Source organism: Gymnoscopelus braueri (assembly GCF_963280865.1).
Source record: "Gymnoscopelus braueri genome assembly, chromosome: 6".
Classification (NCBI taxonomy): Eukaryota; Metazoa; Chordata; class Actinopteri; order Myctophiformes; family Myctophidae; genus Gymnoscopelus; species Gymnoscopelus braueri.
In genome coordinates this window covers 55822384-55835919 of record NC_137607.1, presented here as the reverse complement: position 1 = coordinate 55835919, position 13536 = coordinate 55822384, and the positions used below count along the sequence as shown (strand labels likewise).

Sequence of the window (13536 nt, the reverse complement as noted above, 5' to 3'; positions counted from 1 at the left end):
AAACAAATCAACAAAAAAAATTATCAAGATTTTTCAAAAATAGCAGATCTATAAGCTCATAGCGCATTCACACACACTCATACACCGATGGCAGAGGAAACCATGTTCATCGGGAGCAATTAGGGGTTTAGCGTCTTGCTCATGGACACTTCGACACCAACTCTGAGGGAGCGCCCCAGCCTGGGATCGAACCGGGAACCTTGCGGTTTCTGGTTCACTCTACCCGGCCACTCTACCCCTGAGCCACTGCCGCCCCCAGTATTTATACTTAATTGTACAATACTGTCCGGTGCCGAAAACAGCAGATCTACAAGCTCAGGTTGTGAGCGACAGAAGTTACACATAAGATAACGTACTTACTTACTTACTGAATTTGTGTGTGGATTCTAACATACCTGTTGTCTGTTGCTCTGACAGGCTGCACTCAGATGTTTGAACCAGAGCAGAGCGTTCATTCGGTTCCCTGCCTGATACTTGTAGGTGTTACCTAGGAAACCGAGACAAACACGGGGTCAAATACAATATACGTTTTGTCCCTCTACCCCCCACAGAGTACAGTCTATTGAGTCTTCAGCCACGTTCAGCCCTGCACAAATCAAATCCACTGCACATGTGGAAGTAGTGAAAACCGTAATATACTGTACAAGGACCAATAGCCTTCGTGTCTGTGCGCGCATAATGCTGTGAACGAAAGGCTACGACCGTTCAATATCACCAGTATGCAGTCCACATGCTACTAACTGACAGTAAAGGGGTTACTGCTCGGTCAGATAGACAGGATTTCATGTCCCTGGTGTGTCTGAATGATGTATAAGTACCTATTCACAGACTTAATCTCAATTTACAGAGTTCACTGATAACATTAACCTGTCTTCAATATTACAGTTAGTCATTTCCAGACTCAACGTCTATTGATAATGGTAGAACTTAAGACTGCAAGAGTGTTTGAGAGATGAAAAGCCTTGAGTGAGTACATTGTGCACGTCCTCACTTTTCAAGGGGCTATTCAGGAGTAAAAGGGCTTAGATTTAGAGGTAGTGGTAGAATTAAGTAATAATAAGCAAGAGGTAGAGTTATACCGTGAGATATTGACGCAGGTTTGCTGCAGTCATAGATGCGATGCGATGCCGAAAGTTGAATGCCATAGCATCCCAGAGGCAGCTCCACGAATCATGTTCAACCCAGATTTGGCTCAACAAAGGGAATGAACTCGTTCTCATGCTATTCAACAAAAATGTGGAATGCCCTACCAAAAGGAGTAAAGGAGTGTAAAACCCTACTCACTTTCAAAACTGCCCTGAAGAAAGACCTTCAGGAGGCTGCAATTCGAAAATGGCCCCTGTCAAAGTCTTAACCTAACCCCCCCCCCTCCCCGAACTCTTCCTCTTTTTTCTCTTGTACATATTTTTTATATTTTTTATTTTTTCATACGAGTAACCTGTAAGCTGATTGTATGACGTTCTGTATAGTAGGGTGTATATCTGTCTATCTCTTATATGTCATCATGATTTGTGTGCATGGGGATCTCATTTGTGTGCTTAGTGCTTTATGAGACTTCCAGTTTAGTAGACCTTGTATTGTGAATGTGTACTTCCATGTACTGTTGTTCTCATGTCTTACTAAATAAAGTACATTAATCAATCAATCAATATCTTAACTGTTTCATGAATAATATTTCTGACTGGAAAGGAAAAAGCTAACTGCAGCTGCTGGTGGCCATTGCCAAGTTAAGGTAGATACATTTGTCGTGCGATTATGAAGAGATATTGGCACTCATTACAATGCCTCCCAGCCAGTAACAATGCAAGGTTGGAACTAACTGTTATAATGACATTACAGTATATCACATTAGATCTAGACAGGCATTTCTAATGAGTGCTAATATCTCCTGATATACTGTAGCACTCCAAACCCACTTTATTTACTGTACCTTACCTGTTACAGTACCTAGCCAAGGTATAGCACACCCTCTCATGTGTTATTGCTTAATTAGATTAAAGGGAGTGTAAATAATTGAAAAGTTTTAAATAGATCTATATTCTGATAGCAATCATTGCTAAAGTGTTATTGTGGGGGGAAAAGAAAGAAACACTATATAGCAATGATTGCTTTTGGAATAGCTTGAAGTAAAAAAAAAAAAAAAAATAGTTGATGGAAAACAATGGAAGGTCCACACTCCACACATAGAAACCTACAGTAAAATCCTCATTGTCATTTAACTCTGAGCGTGTACAAATGGGACCAAATGGACCCTTATGGGTCCACATGGTGTGTTCTATCAGTGTGAGACTATCACAGTCTCACCGTGTTCAGAGTCAGTCAACAGGAAGATGTCAGGATGCTCGGGGTCGTCCGCCATCATGGCCATCAGGCCCACCACACACACCGTCTTGCTGGCTGTCGACTTGAACTGGGCAAGTGAACAGAGAGAAAAAAAACTATTAATTGTGTCTGAAATAATGCCGTTATGCTGTTAGCTAAATTCTAGTTGAGACCAAAGATATACGACGAGACGAAACCATTTTAAGAACGTTGCAGAGAAGAATCGCAGCAGTTTGAATTACCCTTAAGACAGACAGCCCGGGGGCGCCGTTAGCGGATTGGTTAAGGCACCAGAGGCGGTACTAGGGGGTGGCCTCGGGTGGCACAGGCCACCCCTGGAATGAGGTGCCCATTGAGGTACCAGCCCAGGTGCCTCCGCACTACACACCACTGTGCATTCTGAAATATGCCCCAAGAGCGCTTGAGTGCACGCAGGCCGCGGGATGTTCTTTCTTGGTTGCTCAGAGAGCGCTCAAAGCATTGCCGATTGAAACTGGTTTCACCGGTTTTCTAAGCGTGTTATTAACATTAATTAACAAGACACTACAATGACGGTCGGATGAAGTGTCAATGCAAAATGCGCCAGTTGGCTTCTTTGCTACTCTATACACAAAACGGGTTATAATCATCATGTTTATAGTTATACACAAGGCATGGCAAAAGACAAATATGGAAAAAGATCATTCGTAAATAAATTATGTATTTTATGAGTATGACGCCAAAGCGCTCTGGAATCGGAGAAGATTCACACAACATAGGTTATTTATAATTGCACCCAAATATTAGGCCTACATTTGTAGTATGTATGGTGCCACACACTCATTGCCACTGGTAGGTGCATAATCTTTTAAATTAAACTTGAATATTATGTTCTGTAGATAAGATTGAACATGCTGATTTGTATGGCAATAGAGCATGTATCTCTAGAAAATAGAAAAACTAGGCTAAGTAAAATAAAAAAGTACCGTAGTTATTAAAGAAGATATATGCGCAGTAGTGGAGAAAGAAATGCTATTCCGACACGTGTGTGCGCATATGTGCGCCCTGTGTGCGCGTGTGCACGCGGCAACAGAGCCATCCCAGTCAAAATAGTCTGGACAACGGACATGCCACTGTAAGGCACATACAACACATGCTCTGATGCCTGACTACGAGTCCCGGGTTCAAATCCCGAGCCCAACGGACCTCTTCTGCTGCATGTCACTCCCCGATCCCTGTCTCTCTTCACTATGGACTTTCAATAAAAGGCAGAAAAAGGCCCCCAAAATTTCTTTTTTTTAAAACAGCCCAAGACGGGAAATACCAACAAAGACGTTTAGGTGTACCGACGTGGTTCCTGCGTTTTGTAATGTGTGCTCCCACAAGGTTCCCATTACGGTAAGAATGACACCCAGGACTGTGGGTGATGTCATGGCTCTAATTATTCAATGAGTGCTACCATCTGTCCGTCCCCTGCTGAGCCAGGCCTACCTCCCTAACATGACAGTACAACCCCCTGCGCTTATTAGCATTCTGCTTTTCACTCTCCTTTTTCTCCGATGCTCCTTACATCACACACACACACACACACACGCACGCACATACACTCCTGTGCCGTTTCAGCAAATGTCCTCCCGTCAAATATATACAGTCTGGGGTAGGCCTGTCACAATTATTAGATAATCGTCTAGTCGCAATTATTTTATATAATCGCAATTATTTTTGCATAATCGTCATAATCAATTCCATGTAAAAAAAATTCATATACTTTCAAAAAATGACAAAAATAGTGGAAATAGCCGATCTATAAGCTCAAAACGCGTCGCGAGCTTATAGATCGGCTATTTCCACTATTTGTAATTTTTTGACGCGTTTTGAGCTTATAGATCGGCTATTTCCACTATTAATGTTTATTAAGTATAAAGTAATTAAATATGTGTTATTTGTCATAGCTGCCCTGTGCAACTTTTGATTACGAAAGCTAAACAGAAATGTCATTTTTATTCATAATGTTCCATTCATTTTCAACAACAGAAACACAATTAAATCGTTAATCGCAATTATTTGAGTGCTAATTAATCATCAACTTAAATTTGTAATCGTGACAGCCCTAGGCCTGGGCGATATGGACAAAATGAAATATCATTTTTCCCCCCCAAATATTGATATTGTGATATAAATAGCTAAATCGGTTAATTTAGCTATTTAAGAACAATTTGGTACAAATTATAAAATGGGCCTTGAGTGATTAAAACCAGGAAAAGGCAACACTTATGACATATCACGATATTAGGATTAGGAAATCCCAGACAATATCAGTCTCATATCACAATATCAATATAATATTGATTTATTGCCAAGCCCTGACCTAGGGGCGATCGGGTGGCACAGGGGTATAGTTCATGCCCACCACTGGAGATTAGGGGTTTGAATCCTCTGCAGCGCCCATACAAGCACAACTGGCCTTGTTTGTGGGCGGGGAAGCCACGCAGGCAGTGGTGGAAAGTAACCAAGTACATTTACTCAAGTACTGTACAGTACTTCAGTACAATTTTGAGTAACCAATTTTCAATACTTTTACTTCTAGTCCACCACACACATCTCAGAGGCAAATATTGTGCTTTTACTTCACTACAATTATTTGAAAATTTCAGTTACTAGTTTTTGCAATTTTTTTAAAATTATTACAAAACAGACATTAACCAGTTCAGCCCTATATATACTTGGGCTATTTGAAAATAGCCAATCTACTGGTAGATCGGCTATGAGGAATTGGGTGTTCCTCTGCACGCTCTACATACTCCCGGCGAGGTTAGCAATGACAAGACTTGCACAAGTGTGCAGGGACCATTGTAACTGATCTACTTCATTACCACCATCAACAACACATCTGTAACCATTTGGAGTGTCCCATCTACCATCAAGTCAGCCAGGGTTACGCCGCTCCTCAAGAAACCAACCCTTGACCCCCTCAGACGTCAAGACCTTGCCCTTCTTTCTAAAACTCTTGAAACGTGTTGTTTCCAATCAGCTTTCTTTCCATCTCTCACAGACTAACCTGTTGAATCCCATTCCCAACCGGTCAGGATTCAAACCAGCCCACTCCACAGAAACTGCTCTCCTTGCAGTCACAGTCAGAAGCACTCGATGCATCAGCACACGGCAGCACAGAGAACCACCAGCTGTTCCTGGACACCCTTGCTGACCTTGGCATCGCTGGAACAGCACTAAAGTGGTCCTCCTCCTACCCGACTGACCAGACCTACCAGGTTTCATGAAAAGGTTTGCTTTCATCGCCCCCGCACCCTCCTAACCGGGGTTGTTCTCATGTTATTTAAACAGATGCTAGGTTCATTGTTTAAATGGTATGCTATAGTTTCAATATACATTATTTTGATAGTATTTTGTTTAGACTGATGCTAGGTTCTTGGTTTACCTGTGATCCTAGTTTCCTGAGGCAGAGGCACTGCACTGTCTCTCTGCATTCTATGGAAGCGTTTTCCTTGCTTATTGTAAGTAGCTCTAGATAAGAGCATCTGCTAAATGCCTAAATTGTAAATTGTAATTGAGGAATTGGGATAACGACTAAATCGTGAGAAAAGGGCGGCAAAATGAGCAAAAATAAAACAAAGAAAATTGATACACACACACACACACACACACACGGTCTGGTGTACTGTGCTGTGTTCTTTCTACAGGCCTGGTTTCAATTGCACGAAAACAATGACCAGCTGCTTTATTGGTGTTGAGAACATGTAGGAGCAATTTGAGGTTGGTAAGAGGAGAGGACAGTGACATAACAGTTATGTGTGACCGGCAGACTTGTGTGACTTACATGCTTTCTCTCTGTGGCCTTTAGGGACTTGGCAGGGTAGTAGTAGAGCTGCGTTCCACACAGAGCGACCCAATACTTGGTCCAGGATGCCACCTGAAGACAAAAGGCCACATCCAGTCACATTCACCCTCAAGCGTACATGTCACGTAACATCTGTCTTTGAAGTTTAACCGTTGTTATGTATGCTGTGCCTGGCACTGAAATGTACAGTATGTGGTGCATAAATGTGATGCCTGTATGACAATAACAATCTAAAAGTTGAAACAAGGAAATGTGAAACAAGCCCTTTCTTAACCACTTTCAACCCTATTTTGAGCATGTCAGTATAAAGAATAGCAGATATTCAAGCTCACAACGTGGTGCATGTTGTGAGCTTGTTGATCAGATATTTTAGCTGTGTAACACCATCATACTAAACAGTATAAAATAGAGCTCAAGTGGTAAAGTGGTTGGTGAATATCTTCTAATAGACATATAAATGGCAGTTTGGAAAGACAAATCCTTTTAAAGTGTAAAATCTGTGGGAAATTGGTTGTGGCTTTATGTCTGGTTCTGCCTTGTTTGACATACTTAGAAACCCCTCGACTTGGACTAAAGATAAAGAGAGAAGCGAAGATTACAGAGGCGGAAAGAGAGAAAGGAAATTCAAGGGAATGGAGACCGTATGTCCACTGATGGTTTGCGGAAGAAAAAGAAAAATAGATTTTTCCAGTTCATGCCTGGTTAGGTAATTGGAGAATGAATGCACTTTTAAAAATTAGCAATAAGTTATACTGAGAGCACAAAAACCCTCCGAGACTAATAAATGGAAAATCATGCAGGGGGGGTGGATGCAAGTAATGTGAAACAAACCAAAGAGGCCAGTAAACAGCTAATTCATGCTCGCCACACCAAAGAGCTATCCCCCACATTGGTTCTCTGTTACCTCATCATCACCAAAAGCTTGTATATCACCTATATGATCACAGACCGCTGTCTGTCTCATGAGTTACAGCTGCTCTATAAAGAGCTCCAGATTTGTTTCCAGGCACAGGGAGTGAGAGAAAGAGATGCTCAGCATGAATAGACAGGAAAAAAATATGTTTTTTGAAACATGAGGACGACATAAAGAAAAGCAGCGAGAGCGAGCGAGAGAGAGAGATAGAGAGAGGGCGATCGAGAGAGGATTGTTCAGTGTGGAAAGAATGAAGGGTAAAGACAAACAGAGAGAGGGAGGAAGGAAGTTCTCTGTGATTCTCTGAGGCCCACTCTTGTTCTGGGGATGGTCTTTATAGATGCTGTTCTCTAGACCTCACCCTCAACATGCAGCTGCACAGGCCAGGTGTTTCTCTGTGTGTGTCTGTGTCTGTGTGTGGGGGTGTGTGTGTGTGTGTGTGTGTGTGTGTGTGTGTGTGTGTGTGTGTGTGTGTGTGTGTGTGTGTGTGTGTGTGTGTGTGGATGTGTACACATGCTCTTACCGTGGGCTTCTTGCCCTCCTTCAGGACAGTCTTACGTCTTAGGACCCCCTGGACTGTGACTGCTCCAGGATACAGGTGGACTGCCAGCTCCTCAGACTCCGCGGAGCTACAGCAGGATGGACACAGCGTCGATAAACACACAAACACTCAACATTTAAATCAATTCAACGCCAAGTACACACACTCGCGCGCGCGCACACACACACACACGCACTCGTGAGATCAAAACAAAAAGGTGCAGTGAATACAGGCGGACACAATCTGCAAACTCTCTCCTCGATCAAAACAAAACAAACAACAACGTCGCTTTATGTCATGAATCGTTGATGTTAATATCACCAAATTGCCAAATTGAATTCCACAAATCTCCGCATGGCTTTCTGCAAAGTGAGGAGCAGACGGAGAGAGGAAGGCGGTGTGCAGATTGTGTTTGTCTGGAGGATCAGAGCAGGAAAGCCCCAAGTGCAGAAACCCACTGAAGCCCGGTGGACTGAGAGTGAGAGAAAGGGCGAGAGATAGAGAGAGAAGGAGAGAGAGAGAGACCTCAGACACCCCAGCCCTATCTGTAAGCGACTCTCTTGACCAGATGAACCCTATAGCATCCATATTATGGGCATGGTCATAATAGGTGAACATTCGGTGACAACAGGGGAGCATTTGGTCAAAAATAAGTGGACATTCAACGAAAGTAAGTCTACAAGCTCACGACATGTTGTGAGCTTGTACACCATTTGATGTACAGCGACGTATGTTAAGGTTTTAAGTGGTTAATACCTTATGGTCTATGGGAACTGGCTACAATCATACTTAATAATCCCTGTCTGTTCTCTCTCTCTACCGTAGGAATGAGAATGCGTCTTTCCAGCCACACGTGGAGCTCATTGTGAACTATGGAAACTCACTCTGAGCTCCAAGCTCTGAAATATGTTGGAAACCAATGAGAATTACTCTAGGTCTACTGAGTCTCAACAACGCTATGTGTGTGTGTGAGTGTGAGTGTGTGTGTGTGTGTGTGTGTGTGTGTTTCTGTGTGTGTGTGTGTGTGTGTGTGTGTGTGTGTGTGTGTGTGTGTGTGTGAGTGTGTGCGTGTTCAAAATGACAGATTGATGGTGGGCAGTAAAGACCAAAGACAGAATTATGTCTCCGAGGCAACAAAAGTCTCCTTTACCTTTTGCCGAGTAGAAGGAAAAAAACACACACACACACACACACACACACACACACACACACACACACACACACACACACACACACAAATGCACTCCCAAGACTCCCAAACACGCAATTTCACGCCACACACCCAGCTCCCATCAGCTGCTTATCCCAACACCGCACACCCTCTAAAGCACCAGCAAACAGTGGCCCCAGCAGGGGAGGAGGGGCATGGAGAGAGGAGGGGTGGGGGGTTTATTTTAGGTCGGTTCGGTTTCGGGTCGGGTTGTGTATACCTGCTGGGCCTCAGGACTCCTCTGTAGGGGATGCGAGCCACGCGGGTCACAGGGCCCAGAGAGTGATAGAACCGAGTCCTGTTCAGAATAGGATAGGAATAGGATAGGTGGGGGGGGGGGCACGGAACGGAACACTGTTAAGGTTGTATGTGTGTGTTTGTGGTGCGTTTTGTGTGTTTCCATGAATTAAAGTTGGATGGAGGAGGTTGGAGCTGTCATTTGGCACATTATTAGAAGAGTTATGGATGGATTGGTGGTTGCAGCGTTAAAGGATTTAGAAGATTGGTGTTTTGGAAAAGAAGGTTGCGTTGCTTTTCAGGGCCTATTGGGTTTCTGGGCCGGGACGATGTTTGTCTGAGGGCTATCGGGTTTTTTGGCAGCAGACAGTTATTGGCGTGCAGGGACTGTCATTGAGTGGATTGATACATGCTGGCTAAGGGGTGACTTTTGCATCTTCACTAACAGGGGAAGGAGCGGTGGAGCGATGATGAGGCGGGGTGGTCTTATAGGCTGGATTATACAATCGTCGCTGATTCATGTCACCCATCCGCATCACACAGCAAATATTATTGCCGTGTGACGCGCTTGTGTGACGAAGCATTCATTAACCTTTAGATGCGAGGCTACAGACAATGCTTTGCTCAGGGCGTATCATTGTGCATAGTGTAGCAGCGTTTCGAGGCCAGAGCTTCACACACCATTCAATCACAACAGAGTTCAGGGCGACACGTGGCCTGTTTTTCTTTTTTTAAATGTGGATGGGAGAAGAATGCACACACCATGTGTATAATGGACTTACCTCTCAAAAGCTGGCCAGGACATCTCCTCACTGAGCTCAGAGCCCTCGCTACTCCCTGCACGCACACAAACACAATTAAAAATGTAGTACTCCGGACAGGAATGAGAAATTGTGCTGTGTATGTAGCTGTATACATCTTTGGGGGTTGTCCATAGCTTAGTGGGTAGAGAAGCTTGGTCACTGGTTCGTCCCCAAGACTTTCCCAGCATACAGTACAATATATCGAAGTGTCACTTGCACACAGGGACGTCCCCCCTGAGCAAGATACAGACTCACAGACCCCTGAATTTCCCTCACAGGATCAATAAAGGTCTAACTTACAACCTCTTGCTAGGTGCCTGGATGAGTTTAAAGCCAATGAACAGAAGGGGATCCCTGCATTTTAGGCTTATTCTATTTAACCCATTAAGACCTGAGGCGATTCTTTAAAATGTTTTCTAAATCCTAACAGTTTTTTGAAAGAAAAAAAAAGATTTTTTTTTTTTCAAAAATAGCAGATCTACAATTACTTAATTAATCTACAAAAATAAAATATTTTTTAATAGCCAAAGAAATCTAAAGTGACACAGATGCGTTCCAGGTCTTAATGGGTTAATGTGACACAAATACATTCAGGACCTTACAAAAAAGGTCCCCACAGGACAGAAACATTGTCACATTAAATGGAGGAGCAGGAAAGTCTAGAGTGCAGGCTTTTCTCTTTGTTTAATAAAAGTGCAAAGGTCTTACCAAGTGAGATACCACTGGACAGAGTGGAGCTCTCTGCATGTCCCCTGGTGGGGGTGTTGCTCTCCAGGACGCTGTCATCCAACAGATGGCGAGAGCCGGCATTGGGGAACGTAGCGCTCTTAAACTCCACCGTGTTCATTTTGTGAATAAAGCTATGTAGACGATGAAACAAAATAGGAAAAAGGATGGACAGAGGGCAGGAAGATGGAAGGGAGGAGAGAGAGAGAGATGGGGGAGATCAATATTTTGGTACAACCTTGTGTATAATTAGCTTTTTCTCAAACCTAGCATTGTACACGTTATCTTCCATATACAAAGGAGAATGCACACACACACGGATATCGAACTAATAAAATATTGTGAAAAAAGAAAATTACGTTTGCACACTGAGACACTGAAGCACACCTTCAGTATATTGTATTTCACCTAAGGCGACTGGTGAATTTTTTTTACGGTCTACAATATTAAAGAGTAATGAAACACTATATCATGTTTCTTGAGCTGTGAACATATTATTCCTTATACAGTATGGTAAAACATGTCAATCCTAGTCATGTCGTCAACATTTCCAAGGTGATATGGTATAAAAACGAAAATAGAGGTATGAAGTGTTATCACTATTTTTGAAACTGCAAAGCGATGGGATCTTGTACAAAAAAAATAATCACCCACTCTTTTACGCATGTAAACTTGTGACGAAACAAAAAAAAAATTGTTCAAGAAGTCAGTGCTACCATCTACACTACAGGTTGACATTTTCACACTGCTGCACCGTCTTGCCTTGCCTAAAATTTGTCAGGCTGTACTTTGGGACACTTTGACTTTTAACGTGAGACTCTGTAAGCTAGACATACGGGACGGCTATTGATCTCCCTCAGAATCATAACTTTTCACTGTTTTTATTGCCAGGTATGTTCGCATATACAGTATGAGGAATGTGTCTCGGTGTGGTTGGTTAACTACAGTGAATAACAACGGTAATGATAAAATACACAGTAGGCTCTCAAAAATATATTATAAGGATAAAGAAAGTACAACATGCAACAATATAGAGAGCAGGGCTTAACATTTTAATATAATTTTGACAGGAAGGCTGTACACTCAGCCTGGGTGCTCGGTGTGTTGCTAGACAGCGTTGCCAATTTGGCTTGATGTTCTGTCATCTGAAATAATCTGTATCTGGGATCGAGAAATAACGCACACCGATACAATGAAGGCTAAGCGAGACGTGATGTAGATCGATCTAAAGACATTTGGGAGTTTAGACAGAAATACAATATCTTCCTTATAATACTTTTTTTTTTTTTTTTGCATTGTCATGCTTTACAGTCACAGTGAGAGAGAGACAAGAAACAAGGAGAGAGATGGGGAAGGACATGCAGCAAAGAGCCTCAGGTCAGATTTTTTTAATGCACAAGCCACCTTCTTATGAGGCATTAATTGCAAATGAAGACAAATCAAACGTATTTTTAAATAGTATAGAAGCATCCGGCATTAACCGGTAGTAGAATTTTTAAATTAAGGTTTATGTTTGAACAATTATTACATTTCTGTTTCACTTGTATGATTAAATAAATATGAATTATTTCACGTGTTCAACGATGTACTGTACACAGAGGGTAGCAGCGTATACATTCCACTTAATACGAATGATTGCACTTGTTGCACAGAAGCATATAAATGACATTCCGCCTCACACATTGTAATAATCATGTACACAGGCGGTCGTGGTGGCGACGACCCTAGGAAAGCGGTGCCAGACAATCACAGACCCTGATTTACCCCCCCCCCCCCAAATCCCTCTACCCCACTTTGATTGATTGTGTGTAGTACAGTATAAGCGGGAGACCGGCTGTAAGTGTGTTTTCATTACTGTTTAATGTGTGGCTCTGCTCTGTGTCCTATTGAGGAGGGTGTGACTTTGACTGACTTGTAGCCCAGACTGTGGCACTTCCTGTGCCCATAGGGCAGTAGGTTCCTGGGGGAGGGAGGCGTGGCGGGGATGATCATGGTTCCGTCTGCTGCTGCTCCCGTCCCTTTGCGGCAGCAGAGCGGGGACGCCGATGCCTCCTGGCCTGTGAGCAGGGGAGACAGGAGAGTTGACAAACTTTTCATCTGTTCGTTTTTTTTACCGTTATTTTTTAGCGTCCCTATTCTGGGCATGTCATAATAGTAGGGCTGTCGCGCGATTACAAATTTAAAGGGATATTTCACTTTCAAAAAAACTTTGGGTCATTTTATCGTCTACTCAGGCTTTTGTGAGCCCCCCCAGACCGTTTTTAAGTTGCTTGATTCAATATTTAGATATTTAATATTCATTTTATCAGACACGCCCCCTTCCTATACAAACCCATTATAACTTCAAACTCCATTTTTAACATGTTAGATTCATCAAAAACACCCGTCCTTGGTTCTGGTGACTCACCCTGCCCTCCTAATACGCGAGGGGGCCATGTTTTTTCGATTACTTTTTTCATTTATTTTATTTTATTTATTTATTGTATTTAATTTTTTTCATTTTCCCCAAAAAATATTAAAAATAAATGAAAAACGTTATGTAAAAAACACGGCCCCTCGCGTATTAGGAGGGCAGGGTGAGTTACCAGAACCAAGGACGGGTGTTTTTATTGAATCTAACATGTTAAAAATGGAGTTTGAAGTTACAAAGTTTTTTTGAAAGTGAAATATCCCTTTAAGTTGACAATTAATTGTCACTCAAATAATTGCGATTAACAATTTAATTGTGTGTTCGGAACATATGAAGCCTTTTGGGCTTCGTAATAAAAAAAATGCATAGGGCAAATATGACAAATAACAGAAATATACAAAGAAATTATCGAATTATTTAATAATTTTATACGTGTAAAAATAGCAGAAATAGCTGATCTATAAGCTTACAATGGGTCACGAAGTGACGCGTTGTAAGCTTGTAGATCTGCCATTTCTGCTTCTTTTAATATTTGAAAA

At 42.3% G+C, this 13536-nt stretch overlaps 1 protein-coding gene across 6 annotated transcripts in view; it reads right to left on the bottom strand.

Annotated features, from left to right (window-relative positions):
• ralgps2 (Ral GEF with PH domain and SH3 binding motif 2) overlaps positions 1-13536 on the bottom strand; it is a 133604-nt gene that overhangs the window by 5845 nt on the left and 114223 nt on the right. For 3 of the 6 annotated variants that reach the window (XM_080430994.1, XM_080430996.1, XM_080430995.1), the window contains exons 13-20: positions 12443-12644; positions 10570-10721; positions 9841-9895; positions 9042-9119; positions 7594-7699; positions 6137-6229; positions 2305-2410; positions 396-487 (exon numbers count right to left, since the gene is read on the bottom strand). In XM_080430994.1, coding sequence (XP_080287120.1) covers positions 396-487; positions 2305-2410; positions 6137-6229; positions 7594-7699; positions 9042-9119; positions 9841-9895; positions 10570-10721; positions 12443-12644 — 884 coding nt within the window. The remainder of the gene's footprint in view (positions 1-395; positions 488-2304; positions 2411-6136; positions 6230-7593; positions 7700-9041; positions 9120-9840; positions 9896-10569; positions 10722-12442; positions 12645-13536) is intronic. The other 3 variants (XM_080430997.1, XM_080430998.1, XM_080430999.1) reach the window with 3 other exon arrangements.